At 39.6% G+C, this 25,000-nt stretch overlaps 3 protein-coding genes and 1 pseudogene across 3 annotated transcripts in view; all 4 read right to left on the minus strand.

Moving 5' to 3' along the window:
* The window catches only part of LOC138003427 (uncharacterized), a 36,204-nt gene extending 30,140 nt beyond the window's left edge, over positions 1–6,064 (minus strand). Inside the window, exons 1-7 of the mRNA XM_068849486.1 lie at positions 5,688–6,064; positions 4,738–4,809; positions 3,268–3,350; positions 2,450–2,519; positions 1,575–1,690; positions 264–305; positions 75–166 (exon numbers count right to left, since the gene is read on the minus strand). Of these exons, the coding sequence (XP_068705587.1) occupies positions 75–166; positions 264–305; positions 1,575–1,690; positions 2,450–2,519; positions 3,268–3,350; positions 4,738–4,809; positions 5,688–5,978 (766 nt within the window). The 5' untranslated portion in view covers positions 5,979–6,064. The remainder of the gene's footprint in view (positions 1–74; positions 167–263; positions 306–1,574; positions 1,691–2,449; positions 2,520–3,267; positions 3,351–4,737; positions 4,810–5,687) is intronic.
* Positions 6,065–9,072: 3,008 nt separating this feature from the next.
* LOC138002865 (uncharacterized) lies at positions 9,073–11,374 on the minus strand. Its single transcript, XM_068848849.1, has 2 exons — positions 11,232–11,374; positions 9,073–10,319 (listed from the first exon to the last, which is right to left on the minus strand). The coding sequence occupies exons 1-2, from the start codon at positions 11,292–11,294 to the stop codon at positions 9,705–9,707; spliced, it is 678 nt and encodes a 225-aa protein (XP_068704950.1). The 5' UTR covers positions 11,295–11,374; the 3' UTR covers positions 9,073–9,704.
* A 7,658-nt stretch (positions 11,375–19,032) lies between these two features.
* Positions 19,033–20,707, minus strand: LOC138002866 (uncharacterized). The gene is made up of 2 exons (XM_068848850.1): positions 20,559–20,707; positions 19,033–19,777 (listed from the first exon to the last, which is right to left on the minus strand). The coding sequence occupies exons 1-2, from the start codon at positions 20,613–20,615 to the stop codon at positions 19,163–19,165; spliced, it is 672 nt and encodes a 223-aa protein (XP_068704951.1). The 5' UTR covers positions 20,616–20,707; the 3' UTR covers positions 19,033–19,162.
* A 2,077-nt stretch (positions 20,708–22,784) lies between these two features.
* On the minus strand, positions 22,785–23,404 carry LOC138002867 (uncharacterized; annotated as a pseudogene).
* Positions 23,405–25,000: the final 1,596 nt, after the last annotated feature.

Below are 25,000 nucleotides of genomic sequence, written 5' to 3' on the forward strand. Positions count from 1 at the left end.
TTTGATGTATAACAAAATGGCACAAGCAAGTAAAACAGTGAAACTGTCAGAAGTGTTAATGGACATTAACTCACTTTGTGGTTTCCACCTTTGGCTGCTAGTTGTTGACGGTGAACTTTTTGGTCGCTGATGATCTTGCTGTGACAGCTCAAGAAACTCCCGATGACTGAAAAGTTAGAAGAATCAAGCAAATTGCATAATCACTTTAAGTAAATGTGATTTCCTCTTGCAGATCAAAACTTGGCAGAAGTTGAAACACTTACTCGTTGTCCATAGTCGGACTTGTCGTTTCCGTGATCATGTAACTGAAAAATATAGAAATTAAAATCAATTACTAAACTATTAATGTTGCATACAGTGTGTAGCATTCCAAGAATAAGCTGCTGATGTACTACGGCCTACAAGGAGTGATGAAGTCATCAAAAAATTCTTCGGCGGTACGAAAAAGAGCGTCCTTTCAAAAGGAGGTTTCTAGCAAACCAATTCAACCTTAGAATCGAGGAATGTTATTTCTTAGTACATGTATCTTGCAATGGATGAAGACTGTTTCAAGGGTTTTTTTGTAAATTAACCACGGCCCCATATGTACGAAGGGTACGTGGATAGCGCTATCCACTGAATAACTCTAGTGTTTATCCGCTGGATAGTGATGTATCCGAACAACCGAGGCTAGGAAGAACTTGATCCGTTCGTAATTCGTAGCTGAAAATCGAAGAGCCCGAATAAGTTTGGGAAACAAAATCTATCTGTCACAAATTCATAACAGAAAGTTTAAGCTTCCACCAACTTCTTAGCGAATTACTCGGATTTTGTTTCGCGAAAATACCAGCTGGTCTTTTCAGGGGTGTAACAAAAACTACATGTACACAAATAACCTTTCTGAGGCGAACAGGTGATGAGGTTCGTTTCTCCCTAAATGATTGCGAATCGTATTTATAGTGATGTTTTCGTTGCTATAGCTTTCAGCAATAATTATTATTTGTCTTCTTCAATAAACAGAGATCGTCGAATCCTGCAAATGCAACGAAAAATCGCAACTTGAGCTATCAATTTTTTTCCTCATTTGAAAAGTTTGCTTTCAATTGATAATTATTTGTCTTTTTCAATTAATCAGAGATCGCCGAATTATTCATATTCAACGAAAAATCACAACTTCAAAACGATTTTACTCATTTAAAAGAATTTTCCTACTTTACTGCGCCTTTCAACATGCGGACTCTTAAATTCAAAGGTCAACCGACAAATGCGTTTTTCGCTGCCGTCAATCAAATGTTCGGCAGCTCCTCCGAGCTTCCGACTATCGTCGAGCGTGCAGTAATCAAATCACATCGTTGAGCCAAGTTCAGTCAACATAGTCCGAAGCTGGGAGGAGCCGCCGAACATTTGATTGACGGTATTTCAGAGTCCGCATGTTATTGAAAGGCGCAGTAATACCTTTTTCAATAACCTGAGGCCGCTCATGATTTGTACAGATTCTCCAAAAATTGGCAAATTTAGTCCAACTGAGCACAAATGACAATAATAACCAACGGATGAATTCATAATGATATCCAAGTTTGTATTAAAATTAGTACCTTTTGAGCTCAATATCTAGTTCATCCTCAGAGTCCTCACTGTCTGTCGATGCTGGTTTCATTTGATTTCTTGCAGCTTCTTCTTTCTGTTTTCTTTCCTTCTCAGCTTCAGCTTGCTAATTAATTCATAAAGGGAAAATTACTTAGCTCTTATTAATCGAGCAGGAGGTCTGTATGGGAGAATCTTCCCCGAGGTCATGAGTACAGACCGAACGCAGAGAGGTCTGTACACACGACCGAGGTCAAGATTCTCCCACACAGACTGACTAAGCTCGGTTAATAAGATGTTTATTATATGGCCAAACAAGAACAATTTAATTCGTTTAATGTAAATGGTTTGTACTAACTGACATTTTGCTTGCGAACGGCGATGAGTGGCGATGAGCTGAACTTAATTCTGTCAAAGTTTGCTCGTCATCCTCTCTTTGTCATCATGCTGTTTGGCACTTCCATAAATAAATATTGGTAGAAGAAAATACTCAATATTTTTGCATTTTAGTTTGCATCTTTTCACCGCAAAACATTACCGGTCTAGATGCCGGTCTAGATGGGAAAATCTTGACCGCGGTCAATATCGATTTCAACCAATCAAATTCGTGAACTTGGTAGTTCCCAGTTCTTGTGAGACAGAGCCATATAATAAAGCTTATTAGAAATATTATTGAGATATGTAGCACTGATAATAATAATGATGATGATGATGATGATATGACGATGATGATGATGATGATGACGATGACGTCAGGATGATGATGATGTCGATGATGATAAAGACCACAATGAATGGCAATTATGATCGGGACAATCACTCAATGTCATCATTCATTGATAAATTTTACAACAATATTATTACTGCCACCACATTCTCGACTCACCTTCTTGTTCTGTTCATCATGTATAAGTCTGTACAATCCAAACCCAAGTCTGACAGCATGAATCATTTTTCTAATAACATCAACGGACACATCATTGTTCACGTTATCGGTGACATTAAATTAAATTAATTTTTTCTGAAGATATTAGGTATGTAGGTTGGGGACGCAGACTGAAAAAAATGGAGGGTGTTTTGGGGAGGGGGTGGGGTTTAAGTGGAGATCGACATGGGACCAGAGGTGAACTTAAATCCTAAGAGTGTGCCACCACAAGAAACTAGTGCTGCATGAAACAAACTAAGGAAACTAGCTCTGCTTATCGCCGTCCCTTGTAGTCTTACAGATTAAAGTCAGAAGTGTGCAGCACAACAAAATTAATAGATCAGGCCAAAAGCATACATAAGGCACCTCTGACAGCTGCCACACCAATCACATATGATCCAAGAGTACAGCACCAAGGCCACAATGTAATTATCTGAAGGTGGCTGTGATGAAGGAGGAAAAGTGCAGTACCCAGAGGCAAACCCTTGAGTCTGGTCGAGATCAACTAAAACTCGGCCTACAAACAGGTACTATAGGGGAGATGGGAGGCATGCATGCATGCATGCTGGCCAATGAGCAACAATGACTGTTATGAGTCTGGTCGAGATCAACTAAAACTCGGCCTACAAACAGGTACTATAGGAGAGATGGGAGGCATGCATGCATGCTGGCCAATGAGCTACAACAATGACTCCCATTATTATAAACATCACTTATCACATTCTAGCACAATTACCAGCAGGCATTGTTTCTTACTTGATGTAAAACTGAAAACTTACCTTCCTTTGTTGACTTGTACCTTGATGTCATTCATGACTTTGGGCTTGTAGTTTATTGGCTGAGGGACAACAGGCTGCTGCTCCTTTAAAAAAAAAAGATACAGTGTCTTTGCATGTCAGCAAGACTGCATTCCTTGCCTAATAATAATAATAATAATAATAATAATAATAATAATAATAATAATAATAATAATAATAATAATAACAATAATAATAATAATGTTTTGTTCCACACGCTAAGTAATTCATTCGACGTATTCTTCTAGGGTGGCTGGTATTATAAATGCTGCTAATTGCTGGCTAACTACCACCAAAGTTCTGCCAACATCCCACTTTAAAGACTTTATGCCACTTGTGAATTATATATATAATAAATAATTTGGAGTTGCTGCAAATAGCTGCTAGGAATACAACCATTCTGTTGATTAATTATTGAGACTAATCACTCAAATGTTCTTTTGTTTTAATGCTAATAAGCCTAACACTAGCCTTGCTACGACGAGCAAATTTCAAAAGAATTCTTGTTTCAAAATGAGGGCAGTAGGTCTAATTAACATAAAGACAAAAGAATGTAAAAGTGGGTTGCCATTTATGAAACTGGTCTATTGATTTCGTCATCTGTGGTTGACATCGGAAATTTGATTGAAGGAAGCCAAAATGCAGTTAATGGCCGTTGGCGCTTGGAGATGTATTCCGCAGAACTATGAAAAACGCAGTAAAAAAATTGGGCCAAGTTTTATGTTAAGTGGACCAGTAACAACAATGATAGACCTTTTCCGGGGAGGGGTGGGGGACTAGCAGTAGAATGTTAATTCAATGAAGCTAATACCCCATTCACTCCCCAGGCCCCAATTGACGAGTAAAATCATCTGGCATGAGACCGAGGCTGTTAAGTCTCACTCCCAGGAGTCAAATTGGGTTAAAGGGGCTAGGTCACGCAATATTAGGCAATTTCAGCACTGATCGAATGGTCATAAAATTGAGTAAAATATCAAAATAACTGTTCAAAACTATAGAAGAACTCTAACAAAACACAGGGAAGCCAAGAAGGGACATGGATGGACAAAACTGCAGAGGATTGAAATGGATTGAATTTGGGTAAATTTGAAAAACGTCGGCCCACCTTTTTTCAAATTGATAACAGTCTATATCAAAATGTCATTTACAAAGCTGGAAAATCATTCTCAGTTGTTATGTGGCCGTGATTTTGCAAATGAAAGTCTCTTGCTCTGCCAATTTGACGTTTAGAGCTCATAATTAACAAAATTAAACAAAATGACGTAAAATAGCGTGACCTAGCCCCTTTAACAAACCAGGACAAGCTTGTAAAGTTGGCCGGCCACTCAGTGTAGAGTCAAGATCTTTATAAACTGAAAGGCTTATGTCACTTGGCTCACTAATGTAACTAATTTATACAAATCTAGTTCAATGCTTCCAAAAAGTCAGAATTATCATTGACACAGTGTTTACCTTGGACTGTCGCAATGAATCTTCATCCTCTGACTCTGATTCTCCTGATGATGACGAAGATTCATCTTGGATCTAAACAGCAATGCACAATAAATTACTTCTTTTAATTTAAGAACAGAAATTTGAATTTCAGTGAATTCGAACGGCCAAACTTTAAAAATGCGCAGAACTGAATTTATTTAAAACGTCTGAAACTCGAATATAAAGAAATATTTTTCAGTTTTAAAATATCAGTCAAAATTATAAATTACATTGAATTAATGAATTTAAAGGCTGCGATAAAAAATTTTCCGTTCCAAACATTTTACTTAATTCCAACTTAAATATTCAATGATATTTGGCGACCATTAACATTTAAATTATTAAAGCGACATCAATTTTCCGTTTCAGTGAGATCGCAATTACTGAGAAACTTAATACTACGCTTTAAAGCTGAGTTTCTTTCATAATACGCTTTTAAATGTTATAAACGATCTAACAAAATGTAAAAGTTTGTTACAAATCGAGTTTAGAGTTACGAAGAAAGATTGCAATTGCAACATGCGAAATTGCGGTATAGGGTTCAAGAATTTGAAGAAAAGTCGCGCCATCTAAAGAAATATTTGTTGATATATAAATAGAAACAATGGCTTACGGGCCAGCGACTCCAATAAAGAGACATCTGTTTGCTTTTTTGTAAACGTCAAGAAGCTGGCGAGTCTGTTCATTAGCATTGCGGTTCATTAATACCTCAAAATAATGTAGCTTTCATCGTGATCGATATCGAAAAGTCAAGTTTGAATACATACACATTATGAAAAAAATACCGTGAGCAAATTCATAAACTTATTGGTTAACAACGTAACATTTAAACTAGTTAATTAACGAAAATTGTGTCCGCATGATTTAATAAGCTTCCATTCACAGTTCGCTGACAGAAAATAATACAGTGAAGATCACATTAATCTTACCTGCTCAACTTGGGATGTTTGCTCTTGACCGAGAGCGCTCAAAATAAGCTTCTTATCATCAAGATATACTTCCCCAATCGGTTGATACGGCTTGTAATTGACCGAGCGATAACCACATTTGCTCATTTGATGCCTTCGCCGTTCGTAATTCTCACTTGAAACTTTGTTCCTGGTTGGAACTTCGCAGCTATAAATCTTGGCATTCCTTGTTGTGATTTTAAGGCCCTGGTGAGAAGGGATTGGAAGCGGTACCGGCCGAATATATGAACGCGGGTTCTCAGTATCTGGCATAGTTTAAGCTTTGAATTTCACAGAGCTATACAAGCATAAACTGTAATGGAATTCCATCGTGCTACTTCTGCCATGTTGCCCTTGAATCTTGAATCGACTCCTTTGCATAATCAAAGAATTTGGGTTATCACCATAGCAACTGTAAGCAAAGTTCTTTGATTGTCTGGTCTAAAATATTTTTTGGTGGGTGAGGGGAGGGTGGCCATTTGCAAAGAATAAGAATGAAAATAGGGAGAAACCGGGTTTGTTTCCTGTGAGTAAAAAGTGTGGACTGGGGACTTCAATCTGGGTATAAACAAAGTGAGGCTAGTGAGGATGATCAGCACAAAGATAAACGAATAATTTCTTGGCCGCCATTTATGCATACGGTCTGTGGGATAAACTCACTCGTAAAATGAGAGCAAGCAACTGCGAAGGCTTCGGCGAGACAATGATAGAACACAATGATATCATTGGGGTAAATGAGAAAAAAATAAGTCGTGCAGCTTGCACTTTAGTACGTTGATTATTTGCTTTGCCGTCCTCTGTAAAACAACAACGACAAATAAACAAATTTATGGTTTTGACGCCGGCAACGCGAGCATCATGACAACATGACAGTGACTCTTAATCTCATTTTCAATTTTAACTTGAACGTTACCGAGACGAGGAGATCACGGAGTGTGTTAACGGATCGAAGCCGAGTGGTATAAGACCCGATAAAAGTGAGTTTATTGAACGGCTTCAAAAACATTCCATAAAAAACATGTCCGTCTAGAGTTATAACAAAGGCTCATTTGTGAGAGGAGAACGATAGCATACAAGAAGAACAAGCTATGCCTTTTTAGTATGCTTTCTACAAAGAAATCTAAGTAAGGAGTGTTTTAATAGCCTCCCATGCAGACACTCTTAACGCATGACGAAGACCTAAGAGTGTTTGCGTGTAAAGCAAGTGTACTATCAGCCACGTGACGTTTTATCGGTGACCTGATAGGCTGTTTCGCTCATAAATTATTAATCGACTTTATTAAATTGGTCTCAATTATCAAAATTATTCAGACATCGAGGAAGTAAGTAAAATTTCTCTCTCGTAAACAAAATTTTCTGAAGGCATTAATACGTGTGTCCTTCTTTGATGGATCGAACCCAACACAGTTTACTCAGCATGGACATTCTGGCCTCTCTTTGATTTTCAAAGATTGGGCGAGATTCAACAAACATGTACTGTCAGAGGCTGGCGGATAAATCATGAAGCAGTCATTTTTTTCGCATCCGAAATCCTGAAATAAGGAATTCCTTATGATCCTTATATTGTCGTGAGTCTTGCCTCATAAAAACACGCTGCGTGATCTGTCCGGTCCGGAGCAACACTCACCGCAATGAAGCAGCCAATGTTTAACGATATTACGCATGAGCAGACCCTTAAGACTTCCTGTGTGAGGAGGAGTATTTTCTAGTGGTAGGAATATTTGTGAGAAATTATTAAACAAAGATCATAGGATCGTAATAAAAACAGTTGTTTGAGTGTTTAATCCGTTCAATCCCAAGATCTGAATGCTAATTCTCCTTACTGTCTGCCATAAATCAATTTTTACGTCAGTTATGGCAATCTGATGATATGTCTAAACAAAAAACCCAGGTGATAAATTTCTATATTCTCGTCACCAGTCTGCTTGACAATGTATTGAGCTTGTGAGGAGAAAATTTATATCAATCACTCTTTGGACTGAAAGGGTTATAATGTTTTCAACTATAGTTCTCGCCAGAGCTCCAAGGCCACACCAAGATATGGTCGTGGAGGTCGCCCGACAAGCCTGATAAAGAAAAAGATGAAATTGCATAAAGGAAACAAGAAAATCCTCAACTGAATTGCCATTACATTAGCTCGATCTATTCAGTTAACCAACTGGGAAACTCTTTGTTACGCAATGGAAGGTATAAAAGTGAGTGGATATGTATTTTAAGATTAGATTATACAAAAATTAATATTTATCTGCTTCATGGTCCATACGTAAAGACTGGCAAGTGCTTTGGACGAGCTCCGTTTGCTGGTTCACAAGTAATACTCCGGCAAAGGTGAAGGCACACCCGCCATCCATAAGAAACTAAATACAGGGAGGGGGGGGAAGGGAAAGTTGATATCGACTCTCTTAAATCAGCTGGTGAAAGCACCCCTCCGCCTAGCTTGCGCACAAGGTCAAAGATCTAGAGAGATTCCCGGGTGACAGGAGTGCCCAGACTGCAACATGGAAAATAATTAACTATGTATGTCACACTCAGCATAAATCCATTCATTTTCCCTGGGTAATATATATATTTTTTAAAATGGATATCACACTTTTAATTATGGAGACCGTACTGGTGGCGTCGACGTGACATACCTCTTGTAACAGTTCAGAAACACTATTGCAGCCAATGTAACAGATAGATCACGGCTTAATTAAACTGATGCAGTCTCGATACGAGTTTGTTTCTCCATTATTAAAAGACAAGTGCCTTAAGCCAGGCACTTATTTTATATAGGACATTGAAAACAGGCAGTCTAATTCAAGTCCTTTTATTTACAAAAGCATTGACAATTTTTTAGCCTTAAAATTTAGATGGTAACATATATTAATTTTCTTCTTCTTCTTCTTTTTTCATCTTTTCTACATATTGGAAATCTTTCCGTAAACTGCACACGCCCGAACCGAGGATAGCACATCCACGTGACCAACTGTTACGCGTGCACTTTTGGGTGAAGGGTTGAGGATATTACGAGCAACTATTTGAGTAGCAGAAGGAGATTTATTATGTGTCAGCAAGAGATAATCAGAGATACTCTGTGCGCTAATGTACAAAAGTCGCGGAGAAGCCCTGTGTACAGTTTCTTATTCTTTTAGCACGGGAAGCGGATTTATTAAAGTAGAGCGAAGAATCAACTAATTCGAGGCGAAATCAACTTTATTCCCAGGCCTTTTCTCCGCTGAGAATTGTGAGAGTATGAGTGATGGGAATTGACACTAAATGCTAACTGAGCCCTGATAGTGACAAACGGCCTTGTGAAGATAGGCTGATATATTCAAAACAAACGCACAGTTTTCCATCGTTTTCTTGCTTTTATTAATGGCTCAAAAGTGACATTAAAATGCTTCCTGTTTCCAGCTTTTTTGACTGCGAGTTCTAGATTATAAATCTGGTTTCACGAAACAGGTTTTTCTTGTTGTCGCCCTAAGCGTCATCTTCAGGTTGGATAATGGAGATCATGATTGGCTTGATCCCACTTTTAACTCCTTTGTTAACGCCTTTATAGACTTGTGTAGATGCCAGTTTACCTTTGTAGTGAATATTAGGTCAGAAGTGGTTATTTTTAACACAAATAACCCACAAAATAAACTCAGTGTTCGTGAAGACGGTAGGGGGAGACCCCTGCTCACATTCATGCGCGGACAGGGGGGGGTGGGGGGGGGGGGGTTGAGATCAAATATCGACAAAAAGCAGCTGCCAGAGGCGCATTTAAGAGCTGACGTCCAAGAGAAAGAATTGTAAACTGCCATGAGACTGTTTGTGATATGTGCGTTATGTAAATCAATGACAATTTCAAACGCATTTTTTCCATCTTTTTCCTGTTTTCATTAATAACTCAAAAGTGACATTAAAATGCTTCCTGTTTCAGCTTCTTTGGACTACGCTAACATAACGAATTCTTGAGTTCTAGATTATAAATCTGATATTATGAAACAGGTTCATCTCTTTCTTGTTGTCGCACTAAGCGTCATCTTGCATAATGGTGACCATGATTGACTTGATTCCAACTCTTTCCCCTGTGCCACTTCGATACACTTCCAAAGTGAGTCCTTTGCTGAGCATCAGGCGGTTATTGTAGCCAACAGTCTTCATAAAGCCTCCGTCATGCGCAGTGTAGCACGATCCCCAGCGCTCATCCAACTTAAGAGTGAAAACAAACCGACCGGGATAAAAAGAATCACTGGGTTTAGGGGTTACACCTGCATATCGCCTAGCCGATATGGTCACACCAGAGACACCTTCAATTCCATAACACGGAGCATTTGTCCCGTAATTGAGCTTGTCGCAAGCTTCAAAGCCCACAAACCTCTCACCATCTGACACGCCATACTTCATGTCGCTGTCCACGCTCTTTCCGATGCTGACGTCATTTGCGACCACAATCTCGACAGTCAGCGGTGTGGAGACTTTAATTACACCAGAGGAAATCAATGGCACCTTGAGAACAGCCCCGTAGGTCGCTGAACCTCCGTTGAATGTCAGTTGATTGGCAGTTGATGTACGGGCCTCTTGGATATAGGAGGCGTGCGCTTCTAACCAAGACGGAGTCATGGTCTGGTGATAAATCACGTTTCCCTACAAAAAGGCAAACAAGGCTTAGCAACTGTTTTTACAGTTGAACGCAGAATTTAATTCTCTTCGTGTTTGGCCAACAAAATCTGGTGCGAATTTGCAACGAAAGAAAAAATAATAAATCTATCTCGATGGTGTTTTTCTTGTATGCGTTTCTCGACCTGGTATCCTGTGTGCGGTTTCTTGTGGTTTCTTGTATGCCTTTTCCTCCCGTTTTCTCAACCTGGGTGTACCCTTCCTCTGGTGTAATTAAAGTCTCTACACCACTTCACATTACACTCTAATCAGTTATGTCGGCTTGCCTTATTTGAGTTTAGTATTTTGAATTGCCTGTATGATGGAAGTTAAATTTGCAATGTAAACATAAAAGGATTTTCAAAGAACCTTAGACAGCATCCACGCTTGTGCAACTCATTGTCCTACCAATTAGCAGTTTTGGTACATAAATTGAGCGAGTTCATTTCATATTGGAGGATATGTAAAAGTGTGTAAACCCCAACTCTTAAATTTGGTGTTCACATAAAATTGCTATTCATCCGTCAGAGCTGTCGCAGAGATCGGAATATTTTCGTTCGCTGTTTTTTCGGTTTCTCACGATTTTCAACCTACGTCGAATTTACCGTACCATTTACTTCTATGACGATTAACTTCCTTTTTGGTGAATAATTATTTCTGAATATTCAGTTGAAATTTACGAGTCTCTTACAGCTCAATGGTTTGGGATGCCAACTAGTAATCAGAAAGTTTTTTAAAAGTGTACCCAAGACATCATTAAAGACAATGATTTCTTTTACATACACCGGGGTTAACATACAACATCTCTTTCAGTTCAATCGCGAATTCGGCTGAATTTTGTATACATTGGGTTGTTCAACCTCTAATTAATTTTTCAATAATCCCCTACACACAACTTACTGAGGAGACGACTCGAGCTCCACTCAGAGCCAGTATCGATGCAAGGAGAGTAAAACCCAGCATTTTGACGGAATTCTTCCACTTCTTAATGGATCACTGGATTTGAAGTTGGCGTTGTGGGCGCAGATGAAACCAACCAAAGAATGAATTGGTTAATTGGATGAGTCATTGTTAACGCTTGGCCGGCGTTTTGTAAAAACCAGACAAGAATTTTGGTCCTGTTGAGTATGACTGTTTTTCTTTTGCTACGATGCAATCATTGTATTACTCAGCTTATATTTGTAATATTTGCTTATATTTATAATATGCACACAATTAATTGATTGTACCTACTTGCCAACTTCAAATTCTTAAGAATATTCAAATCAGAATAAACAGGGGACACAACATTTTGTACGGTATGGCTTGTAGATTGACATTTATTTTTTTATTTATTGGTTACAATCTATGACATATTTGTTAAAGTGAAAAATAAATATAGGCCAATGGATGAGATGCGAAGGAGTACAAGGCCCCATATAAAAGCAAATCACCATTATAACGTATTTACTTCTGTGTATTAAACTAACTTCCAATACTGGGGTTCAGTTGATCTCTGATGGAATAATTGGGTATAAAAACTTCACAGTAGCGTTAGGCCTCACTCGAACTTGGAATCATTACTAACTAAAAAGTATACAATATTTAAGCAGGTGAAAAATTAAGAATAGCAGTAAAAGAAATAAGAATAAAAACAAAAATATCGCCATATGAAAAATAATTATTAACATAATGAAACAAAATACTCATTCACCATGAAAAGCTTTCAAAGAATTTACACTAGGAGCTCTACTAATGTTTCCCGATAAAAGGTTCCAAGTATCGGCAAATCTACTCAAAAATCTCAGTAAATTTAAAGCATTTGTTCTAGCATATCTCTTCCTTAAACACAAATCATCATATTGTTAAAATGAGTAGGGGTAAACAATGGAGAAGAAAGACATCGATGGCGTACCTTACAATACAAAACGTAACGTCTGCTAACAAACGCCTATTCTCTAAAGATAGGAACTTCAACTTCTTTAGGCGAGTGTCAGAAATATCCTCTGCCCTTCTCTGAACCTTTTTCACCTGTTCAATATTCTTTTCGGCGTAAGGGGGCCATCACAGACCAATATTTAAAATTTGATCGTAGCAGTACTAGTAGAAATTAGCAGTAGACAGTTTCGGGGTCCTTGAATATCACTCAGATCCCTACATGTTTTCCTAAGGTCTTTTAAGTAGCCAACATTCTATTACTGAGCTTTAGCCACAACTTTGTGAATATGCAAATTGTAGTCATGTTAATTAAATGATGCCGGATTTGCAGTTATGCCTAAACCCTTGAATTAAATTCTTCCACTTCTTCCAAAACATAATTTTCCAGAAAGAAACTTGAGGTGTTATTAGGAACTTTAAGGGACTATTACGCAATTTTTTAACTCCCTAATAGATCTTAAAAGATCTACGGCAGCGACGTCAAAGACAAAATATAACCTTGGTCTATTGTGAGTCTGTCCATGTCTGTTCATGTACGGTCGTATAATGCGAGCGAAATATCCGAATGAAGATTCCACATTTGTATGTTTTCGTTGTCATCAAAACCTCGTTGAATTTTGGTGAGTTCATGACGTGCTTCTGCAAAGTGCTGCTGAAATGTGTGCTAAACGTGCAGCACAATTATTTTCTTCTTTTTTAACCAATGATATTATTATTGGCGTCGTCGTTGCCGCAGCTGTCATCGTTCTAAGTAAGAAGAATTGGAGCGCATGGGTCGAGCACATTAAAGGTTCTCAAATCACAAATCGCTCAGTTTGTTCAAATAATACACTTCAAGTCTAAGCTTCCATTTTACACAGCACCAGAAGATACTATATCGACCAAAGCGTTATATTTCAATAATTGCGATGTTAGTTCCTCTGGTTTTAGTTTAATTCAAGGTTAAAAAACTATATTCATTATTTTGTTAGCTTGTGTCTAGTCGCTAGTCGAAAGATTAGCACAAATCGTACGAACTCAATAACTGTGAAAATGGCAGACCACGTGGCACACAAAGGAAGCAAAAGACAGCAAACAAGAATAATATACGAAACAAGATCATTGAAGTGATCATCGCACAATTATTTGGATAATTTAAGGTGACTTCTCACAAAAAAAAAAGTTGTCGAACGATTTTCTTAAAACTTTTCCTGGATGTTTCCTACTAATCCCTGTTTTGAAAAACTACAATAAAAAAGATATGTCACTGTGCTTGCTTAAGAGATATAATGGGCCAATCTTACCCCATTTATGCCTGCACTGATACTAATCACGCACGTTATTTCATCGGCTCAGGGTAAATTTTGCGGTAGCTAAACGAGAAGGGTTTTAGAGTACTATTTGAAAAAACACCTGATAGGTAGAAAGTCTAAACCATATGGAACACTGTCTTATATAGTTTATGGCAAAATCACTCAACTTAGATGACGTCGGCTCAAAACGTTTCTCGGGTCGTTGTTTTCAAGATCATAATTTACTTCCTTGGGTAAGGAGCTTTGTGTACGTCAGTTAAGCCATATCCTTTTTTCCTTCCGATAAATGTTTTTCTAATTTTTTTAATTTGAAAGGGATAATTGTACAGCATAATTATGAAATAAAAAATATAGGTCACCGTGATCGTTTAAGAGTAAACCACCATCGTACCTGTCTATCTCGATTATCGTAGATCGAAACAACAAATTTCGTCATGTTCTCGGAACGCGCGCGCTTATTCGCAAATAATTATGATCATTCACAACTTCTCTCATGTGTTTTGAAAACTGTTTCAGCGTGTATTAGCGACTTGCGCCATATTTACAGTGTTACAAATTTGACCAATTTGTATATATTGACACACCGTATGCGCAGTACAGGATGCGCAGTGCAATACTGAGAGACCACCTTAAGTAATAAGTGCGAAGAACACTTCAATCCTTTTTCGTCTATAGCCCGCACTTCATTCAAGAATAATATTTTTACGCCAACACAAGATGGCGAAACAAAGGAGTCAGTTTACAGAATTTCATGCCGAGGATGTCCAATTCCTTGTGTAGTTTACCTTGTTAGTGAATATTATGTTAAAGGTGAATATATTTAATACAAATAAAACACACACTGACTAAAACACAACTCGCTGGTGGCGTCGACGTGAGAAATCTTTTGCAGCAGTTCAGAAACGCTATTGCATCAAATGTAACAGGTAGATCACGGCTTAAATTAAACTATGCAAACTCGATGCAGGTTTGTTTCAGCATTAAAAGACAAGTGCCTTCAGCCAGGCAGTTATCGCATATAGGACATTGAAAACGGTCAATGTTTTGTCGATAACTGCGAAACACTCCAAAAATATATTAAAAGCATCATACATCCTTATGTAACAATAAATTTAGGGAAAAATAGAAGATTGTCACTCATGCATGGAAGATGGTATATGCTTCGGTTGAACTGGCCACCATCTTGAAAATGTAATAGCTAGGGTAATCTTAGAAGTGGGCTACTTTCAGAGTAGACAATCGCGACAGCAAAATTGAGAACTGCAATAAATACAATTTAATTTGCGAACGCGTTAACATTTTTTTAGCCTTAAAATTTAGACGGTAACATATTTTAAGTTTCTTCTTCTTCTTTTTTCACCTTTTCTACATATTGGAAATCGTTCCTGAAACTGCGCATGCTCGAACCGAGGATAGCACGTCCACGTGACCAACTGTTACGCGTGTACTTTTTAAGGAGGGGGTCGAGGATATTACGAGCGACTATTTGAGGAGCAGAAGGAGATTTATTATGTGTCTGCAAGAGATAATCAGAGAATCTCTGTTCGATAATGATCAATAACAAAACTCTTGGAGAAGCCCTGTGTATAGTTCCTAAGTCTTTTAACGCGCGAAGGGGTTATTCATGTAGCGCGAAGAATCAACCATTTCGGAGCGAAATCAACCTTATTTCCAGGCCTTTCCTCCGCTGAGAATTGTGAGAGAATGAGTGATGGGAATTGCCCCTAAAGGCTGACTGAACCCTGATGGTGACAAATGGTTAAAAAACAAGCGTTTGGTTTTGATCGCAGTTTTTTTTTTTTTTTTTTTTAGTCTTTTTTTGGAACTTAGAAATGGCCTATTATTCAAGACAGCTGAAGAGCGAAATAGATCAACTACATTGGCATCCGACGACGATAAGAACCGTCCCGTGACTCAAGCGTGGCGATCCGGGCATCAATCAATTGGACAAGATTTCCAAACCACAAGACATTGATTACTCTAAGGGTGAGAATTTACAAGACAAGTAAAAAGCCTATGCCAAGGCGATCAGTAACCTCCTGGCAAGAAAACCTGGAGCGAAGCCATCGTCAAGAGAATCATGCAAGCCAACAAGAATTCAAATTGTAATGGTTCTTTATGGTGGTTGACATTAAAAACTATTGGAAAAGACAGTCACGTGTCCTCGTTGTCCAGTCATGTCGGAATCCTTTCAACCAATTACCGGTCCAAGGGGACTATAAAAAGAAGGGGTACCCTTCCATCCCTTACGTCTTCTCACATGGGGACTATAAATTTTGGGTGTACCCCTCCCTCCCGTAAGTGGATCCATGAGGACTGTATGTAACGAAACAGTCAGCCCACTTTCCTACCACGTGAAAGTAAGGCACGCAACGACTCCGATGCTGCTACGGAGGGCGAAGAGGAGAAGGAGGAGGAGGAGGAGGAGGACTATACATACCACCCACCACTACTGGTCTTTTGGGATACGAAGGCCATGCAAGATACGGGCGTGTATGTGCCTAATTTGGTGGTGGGTATGACGGTGGGTAGATGTCTTCTATTTTGGGTTGTTTTTCCACCGGTGCATTCGTTGTTTCCTCTATCGTCACGAACCGTACCGCCGTCACGATCAACGCTGCATGGATGATGTCCGACGTGCCACCATGGAACGTCTTCAGAGTCTTCCAGACCTGGGATACCATGTCGTGACCATCTGGGAATGTGAGTGGGAGCAACAAAAGAAAGCGGATCCTCGCGTGGCTGAGTTCGTCAAAACCCTTCCTATCATCACACCCATGAATCCTCACGACGCCTTCTTCGGAGAATGCACTAATGCCTCCTACATTTACTGCAAGGTTGGAGTGGGTGAGAAAATCTGTTACGTGGACTACAGCTCTCTCTACCCGTGGGTCAATAAGAACGGAATGCATCCCATCGGCCATCCTGAGTTCAGCTATGAACCCGGCGCCACAGATCTCTCCCAGTACTTTGGTCTGGTTTTGTGTACCATTGTCCCGCCGAAGAATTTCTTTCACCCCGTCTTGCCTTACCGGTGTGTAGGAAAGCCGACCTTCCCGTTAGGTCGCACCAATGTGGAGCAAGACACAGACAAACCTCTGCACGAAAAATCCCTTTCGTGCGATCACACCGATGAAGAAGGGCGCTGACCGGTACGCAGTGCACCCCTGAGCTGGAAAAAGTGGTGGAGATGGGCTACGTGATTTCACAAGTCCACAAAGTGTGTCACTTTGAGGAAACACGCCGCAGATTGTTTGCCGATTATGTCAACACTTGGCTCGAGATCAAAGTGGAAGCGTCCAGATGGCCTAGTGGGTGCGACACCGAAGAGCAACGGCAGGCATATCTGGAGGACTTTGAGCATCAAGGAATCCAACTCGACCCCACTAAGATTGCTCACAATCCGGGTCGACGGTCTTTAACCAAACTGATGCTCAATTCCTTGTGGGGCAAGTTTGGATTTAGGGATTACCTGATGCAAGTCAAAACCTTTCTTGACCCTCTACCCTTCCAGCTCTTCATGGATTCGGACCAACATGACATTCGGTACGTCAGTTGCCTCGATTAGAACCGGGTGGAATTGACTACCGTGCCAAGGACGAGTGCGAGGAACTCAAAGTCAACATCAATGTGTTCATTGCAGCATTTACGACCTGCTGGGCACGTTTACGGTTGTACGAGGCATTGGATCTCCTAGGTAGCCAGGCCCACTATTACGACACCACTTCTGTCCTCTACGTGCAATAATTTGAATTGTGAATATCCAACTTGTAGTTTAAGTGGTGCCGGGTTTGTAGTTATTCCTAAGTCCTTAAATGAAATTCTTCCATTTCTTCCAAAACACAATTTTCCAGAAAGAAACTTGAGGTGTTATTAGGGACTTTAAGGAACATTAGGGACTTTATTATTAAGGGACTATTAGAAATTTTAAAGTCCCCAATAAATCTTAAAAGACCTACGACGGCGACGTCAACGACAAGATATAACCTTGTCTATTGTATTCTATGTACAATGTGATCGAAGTATCCTAAAAATGAAATTTGTAAAAGCTGTTTTTGTGAGTAAAATAGAGCATGAAGAGTTCGTATTTGTAAGTTTTCCTTGTCGTCAAAACCTCACTGAGCTTTGGTGAGCTCACGTCGTGGTTATGCAAAGAACAGAAAAAGTGTCCGAGCAAATTGAAATGCGTGCCACGCGTGCAGCACGATTATTTTCCTCTTTTATAACCAATGATATTATTGTTTTGTGGCGTGCGTCGTTATTTCTAAACTTCCTAGTAAGAAAAATTTCAGTGTACGAGCCGTGCCTATCAGCGAGTTCGCTCAGCTCGTTCAAATAATACACTCAATTAAGTCTCAGCTTTCACTTTACACAGGGTCGTCACTGTCTTGGTAGGAAGATTAAAATGCATGGACCGTGCTCATTAGCCGGTAAAAGGATCTTAAACTTCAAACCGCTCATCTTGTTCAAACAATACCCTCAATTAAGTCCAAGCTTTCATTTTACACAGCACCAGAGGGATATAAACCGACTGACCAAAGCGTTATCTTTCAATAATTGTGATGCTAAGTCGCTTTAGTGTAAGTTTTTTACACTGAAATTTTAAAACACTCTTATTCATTTGTTAGCTTGTCTAGTCGTTGGTCGAAAGATTAGCGCAAATCCTACGAGCTCAATTTTCGAGGTAGCAAACTGAAACTGACGGATTACGTGGCACAGAAAGGAAACAAAAGACAGCAAACAAGAATAATATTCGAAAGAGGGTCATTAATTGAAGAGATCCTCGCACAGTTATCTGGGTAATTTAAGTAATTAGTGCGTGGATCACTTTCATGGACTTCATTCAAGAATAATGTTTTCACACAAACACAAGCTGGCGAAACAAAGGAGCCAGTTTACAGAATTTCATGCCAAGGATTTCCAATTTTGCGGATATAGAGAGCTATAAGTCTCCTATTTTCTATAATATTACGCGTCAGAGATGGTTTGTGCGATAATGGTCAATAACAATGATCATGGAGAAGCCCTCTCAAGTTTCTTATTCTTTTAGCTGAGAGTTGTGAGGGAAATGGTGATGGAAATGGTCCGTAACGGCTAACTGAACCCTCATGATGATGACGAACTTCGGTTTTGATCACAATTTTGTGTTTTTTAGCTAGCCTTGTGTAGACGCCAGTTAAGTCTACCTTTTTAGTGAATATTATGTCAAAGGTAAATATATTTAATAGAAATAACCCGCACACTGTTCGTGTAGAGTTCGGGGAAACCTCAATCTCACCCAACCCCGTTCCCAGGGTCTCCATTGTGTCGACAATGTGGGTGAGTATGTGAGACTGATCAAATACCGGTATGGACTGATAGCGGCTGCCAAAGGCGCCTTTACAGGTTGACACCCGATCTCACCCAAGAGAAAGAATCGTAAACCACCATGAGACTGTATGTGATATGCGGGTCATGTAAAACCATTACAATTTAAAACGCATTTTCCATCCTTTTCGTGTTTTTATTAATGCCCCAAAAGTGACATTAAAATGCTTCCTGTTTCCGGTTCTGTTGACTGCGCTAACAGAGTTCTAGATTCTAAAATCTGGTGTTACGAAACAGGTTTTTCTTGTTGACGCACTAAGCGTCATCTTGCATAATGGTGACCACGATTGACTTGATTCCTACTCTTTCCCCTTTGTCTTCTCGATACACTTCCAAAGTGAGTCCTTTACTGACAATCAGGCGGTTATTGTAGGCAACCGTCTTGATAAGGCCTCCGTCATGCGCAGTGTAGCACGATCCCCACCGCTCATTCAGCTTAAGAGTGAAAACAAACCGACCGGGATAAAACGAATCACTGGATTTAGGGGTTACACTTCCCCATCGCCGAGCCGATAATGTCAAGCCAGAGACACCTTCAATTCCTAAACACGGAGCATGTATCACGTAGTTACCCTTGTCTACAGTTTGAAAGCCCACAAACTTGTCACCATCTGACAAGCCATATCTGATGTCGCTGTCCACGCTCTTTCCGATACTGACGTCATTTGCGACCACAATCTCGACAGTCAGCGGTGTAGAGACTTTAATTACACCAGAGGAAATCAATGGCACTTTAAGAAGAGCAGCGTGGTGCACTGAGCCTGCGTTGAATGTCAGTTGTTTGGCAGTTGATGTACGGGCGCTTTCGATATACGAGGCATGCACTTCTAACCAAGACGGAGTCATGGTCTGATGATAAATCACTCTTCCCTGAAAAAATGGCAAACAAGGCTCAGCAAGTGTTTTTACAGTTGAATGCAGAATTTAATTTTACTTTGATATACGTGTTGTAATTGGCCAACAATTCGCAACCAAAGAAGAAATTAATTTCATGTCAATGGTGTCTTTCTTGTATGCATTTCTTGAGCTGCTTTCTTTAATTGAGTCAGTTTTTTGCCTGTTCTTTGTGATGGAAGACACGTGAAAACCTTAAATTTAAACTGTAAACATGAAAGGATTTTCAAAGCAAATTGAGACAACGTACATCCACGCTTGTACAACAAACACACTGTCCTACCAATCAGTACATGAAGAGAGTTCATTTTATATCAGGGGAGAGGTTAAAATGTGTAAACCCGAACTTTTGGTCATCACAAAATATTGCTCTTGATCCTATAGCTGCCGCAGAGATGGGAGTCTTTTCTAAATCATTTACTTCTGTGACCATTAACTCCCATTTTGGTGAACAACTATTTCTGAAAATTCAGTTGAAATTTACGAATTTTTTATAGGTCAGTGGTCTGGCATTCGAACTAATAATCAGAGGGTCGCAGGTTCGACTCTTACAAAGGAGCACTCGCCGGATTTTTTCCCGAGTATCCCTGAGTCACCATTTAAAACAAAAGGGGATTTACATTTCATACGCAGGGGTTACCCTACATTATCTCTTTCAGTACAATGGAAATTCAGTTGCATATCATATACATCGGTTTGTATCATTTCTAATTTGTTTGTCAATCTTGTCAATAATCCCCCACACACATGCACTTACTGATGAGACAATTCCACTCAGAGCCAGTATCGATGGAAGGAGAGTAAAACTCAGCATTTTGACGGAATTCCGCTTCGACTTCTTAATGTATCACTGGATTTCAAGTTCGCGTTGTGCACGCAGATGAAGCCAACCAAAGAATGAATTGGTTAATTCGATGAGTCATTGATAACACTCGGCCAATGTTTTGTAAAAAATTGACAAGGATTTTCGTGTTGTTGAGGCACTGTTTATCTTTTGCTATGATGCAATTATTGTATTATTTAGCTTGCTTATCTTTAAGTTATATTTGCAATATGCACACAATAAATTTGTTGAACTTCAAGATCTACGACAACGTCACCTCAAATTATAAATTTCCAGTATTGTAACTCTTACGCGATCATCCCATCTTGTTCACGTCGAACAAGGTGAGAGAAGTATCCTAAATATGAAAATGGAACTAGCTGTTTCAGGTTAAAATAGATAATGAAAAATTTCCATTTGCAGTATGCTCACCTTTGTCATAAAAACCTCAGTTTTGGTGAGCTCACGTCGTTGAACATTATGCAAAATACCGCAAGAGTATCCTTGCCAAAATGCGTGCCGCACGTGCAGCACGATTATTTTTTTCTTTTATAGCCAATGATATTATTGTTTTGTGGCCCGCGTCGTCGTCGCCGTAGCCTTCGTCGTTGGTAAATTTCGTATTACGGCAGAATGGAAGTGAACGGGCTGTGCCCATCAGCGGATTGAAGGTTTTCGCAAATCGCAAACCGCACAGCTGCTTCAATGAAGTTAATTAAGTGAAAGCGTTCATTTTGAACAAACAGAGCCAGCAGATAAACAGTATTTTAATAATTAAGTCGACCAAAGCGTGTGTTATCTTTTAAATGATCGTGATGTTATGTCCCTCTGGTGTTAGTTGAAGGGTAAAAAATTCCGATTCATTTGTAATTATTAACTTGTGAGGTTGGTCTAGTGCATGGCTATTAGAAATCCCTTTCCCGCCTGGTCTTATCAAGAAACGTGCGACATATGCAAAGAGCTGTGAAATTTACGGATGACGTGACGTGGCAAGCACAAGACAAGAATCTTATACCAACACAAGAGGGCAAAGCAAAGACGTTTCACAGCGTTATAAAAGATTACAGAAGATAATAAATCCACCAAAAAGTTTACTTTCTCTTTGGTTTATAAGTTTAATTAAAGGTTACAAAGCTCACTTTCGGGGTGAAAAACTGTCAAACTGACTGATGAGGTGGCACACAAGAGAAACAAAAGACAGCAAACAAGAACAATATTCGAAAGAAGATCATTAAAGTGATCTTCTCCCAGTTATCTGGGTAATTTTTAATTACCCAGATAAAAGTGAAGTGATCTTCTCCCAGTTATCTGGGTAATTTTTAATTACCCAGATAAAAGTAATAAGTGCGAATCGTCCTTCCTCTATAACCCGCACTTCATTCAAGAATAATATTGTTACACCCACAGTAGCGAAACAAAGGATTCACTTCACAGGTTTGTATGCCGAGGATGTCTAATTCTGCGGTAAGAGAGAACTAAGTTTCCTATTTTCTGTAATTAGTAGGAAGCTTATTATGCGTCAGAGAGTGATAATGATCAATAATCTTGGCGAAACCGTGTCTACAGTTTCTTTCTCGTTTAGCTCGCGGAAATTCAAGTAGAGCTGTGCCAAGCGAAATCAATCTCATTCGCAGGCCTTTTCTTCGCTGAGAATTTCCGAGGGAGTGGGTGATGGGAATAGCCCTTATGCGTAATGACGTCTGACGAGCTGATTTCATCACCAAGCCTCAAATAGGCCATTTCCGAGTTCATGTCTGCTTCCTCATCAAAGCGAGTCTAAGTGCGAAGTTTTTTTATGATAATTAGAGGGGGGTCACGATGTTGTCTATCCTCCTTTCACATTTATGTATGGGTTGGGTGGGTGAGATCAACTATGGACTAATAGCGGCTGCCAGAGTCGCCTTTACAGGCTGAAGTCCGATCTCACCCCAGAGAAAGAATTATAAACCGCCATGAAATTGATGTGAAATGTGCTGCATATAAACCCTTTATCATTCCAAACGCATTTTACCACCTTTTTCTTGTTTTTATTAAATTAATGGCTCAAAAGTGAAATTAAAATGCTTCCTGTCTCCACTTTTTTTTTTTTTTTTGACTGCGCTAACACTACGAATTCTAGAGTTGTAGATTATAAATCTGGTTTCACGAAACAACTTTTTTTTGTTGTCGCACTAAGCGTCATCTTGCATAATGGTGACCATGATTGACTTGATTCCAACTCTTTCCCCTTTGTCGCCTCGATACACTTCTAAAGTGAGTCGTTTACTGAGAATCAGGCGGTTATTGTAACCAGCCGTCCTCATCAAGCCTCCGTCATGCGCAGTGTAGCACGATCCCCAGCGCTCATTCAGCTTAAGATCTACAGTAGAAACAAACCGACCGGAATAAAAAGAATAAATGGATTTAGGGGTTACACTTTCAGATCGCAGAGCAGATGTGGTCGCGCCAGAGACACCTTCAACTCCATAACACGGAGCATATGACTTGTAATTGTGCTTGTCGACAGTTTCAAAGCCCACAAACTTGTCACCATCTGAAACGCCATAGCTAACGTCACTATCCACGCTTTCTCCGATGCTGACGTCATTTGCGCCCACAATCTCGACAGTCAGCGGTGTCGAGACTTTTATAACACCTGAGGGAATCAATGGCACTTAGAGAAGAGAAGCGTTGTCCTCTGAGGCTGCGTTGAATGTCAGTTGTTTGGCAGTTGACTCATGCGGGCCGTCGATATACGAGGCATGCATCTCCAGCCAATTAGGAGTCATGGTCTGATGATAAATTACATATCCCTGTAAACAACAACAACAACAACAACAACAAATTTATTTCACTCATGTTACCAAATAGATTATTTATAATTTACAATTTAATAAATGAGTTGGTTAGATAGTACCTGAGATACGCGATAAAAACCAATTTACGAATCATGCAAGTTCCTGTAGACTAGCATAAATTAATAAGCAAATGACTACATTCGGATCGGAGTATTTATACCACAAAACAGTATTTAATCCAGAAGGAACTATGGTCAGAAAAACTGATTATCTTTAGCACATAGAAACTCGTTTTCTTTTTGAACCAAGATAAATATATGTTATTTACCAGCTGGGAGGTCCGTATAGCGAAAACCTGTGACCGCGAGGTCTTAAAAATGCTGCCCGCAGCCGCAGGCTGCGAGCAAATTTTTCAAGACAGGGTGCAGGGATGGCGCAGTGGTGAGAGCACTCGCCTCCCACCAATGTGGCCCGGGTTCGATTCCCAGACTCGGCGTCATATGTGGGTTGAGTTTGTTGGTTCTCCACTCTGCACCGAGAGGTTTTCTCCGGGTACTCCGGTTTCCCCTGTCCTCAAAAACCAACATTTGATTTGATTTGCGTTAACTTGTTAATTTCAATTTACAGTGTCCCCGATTAGTGCTCTACGGCGCTAAAAGATTAGACACTTCAATAAAGTTCCTTTCCTTTCCTTTCCTTTAAGACAGAGGTCACAGTTTTTCGCTATACGGGCCGACCCTTCGCTTTTTTTTTTTCTCTCTCTGTCTCTCTGAAATCGCTTTGTAAATTGTTGACTCGCACCGCGCTTGATAGCGAATGCAGTAAGCCACTTACAAACTGAACGTTTTAAACAGAAATATTTTTGTTTAAGTTTTATTTCCACGCCTCTTGTCTGACAAAGATCTGTTTGGAAACACCTACGTCTGTATGTAAACGGATTGGTGAAAAAAAAAATGGAAATTTAAGGTCGTTACACAAGCGCACGCAACCAGGGCTAGGATTCCGCCCGCGTTGGCAGGCAAGACAGAAAAATTCCGCCCGCTGCCAGAGCCAATCAGATCGCAGGATTTGCAGAATTCAGCCCGCTCGCCCACTGAGAAAAAGATAATAAAGAATATCTAATCTCTTTATCAACGAAATCTTATTTCAACAATTCGTTAATAATTCATAAGCATAACAGCACCAAGAAAACGCCGCGTGCATTAGCTTTAAACCCGATATAACACTCGGCCGTATTATAATTCTTTATAGTTATGAGACCAGACTTGCTTTTCTTGTATGCTAATATCCTGAATATCTTCTCCTCACATTTTGAACCTTTTTTCAGACTCCCGACGGACATAAATCTTGTGGAGTAAAACTCACAGCACATGTTTTATCGCGTTTGAAAACACTCGCCTGCGCTGCTAGTTTAAATTTGGAGTACGTTAAACTGATTCCATTAAAGATGTGTTAATAATACTACTTTGCAGCAAACCTTGTATTGCAATTGTTGATTTGTTGCATTGGTTTACGGAAAAATTAATTAAAAGAGGGTAATAGTAGGTGAGTTTAATACTCAGTAAGTAATACATAAAAATTGCTATGGTGGTATATGGA

This window comes from Montipora foliosa, chromosome 5, assembly GCF_036669935.1.
Source record: "Montipora foliosa isolate CH-2021 chromosome 5, ASM3666993v2, whole genome shotgun sequence".
Lineage (NCBI taxonomy): Eukaryota > Metazoa > Cnidaria > Anthozoa > Scleractinia > Acroporidae > Montipora > Montipora foliosa.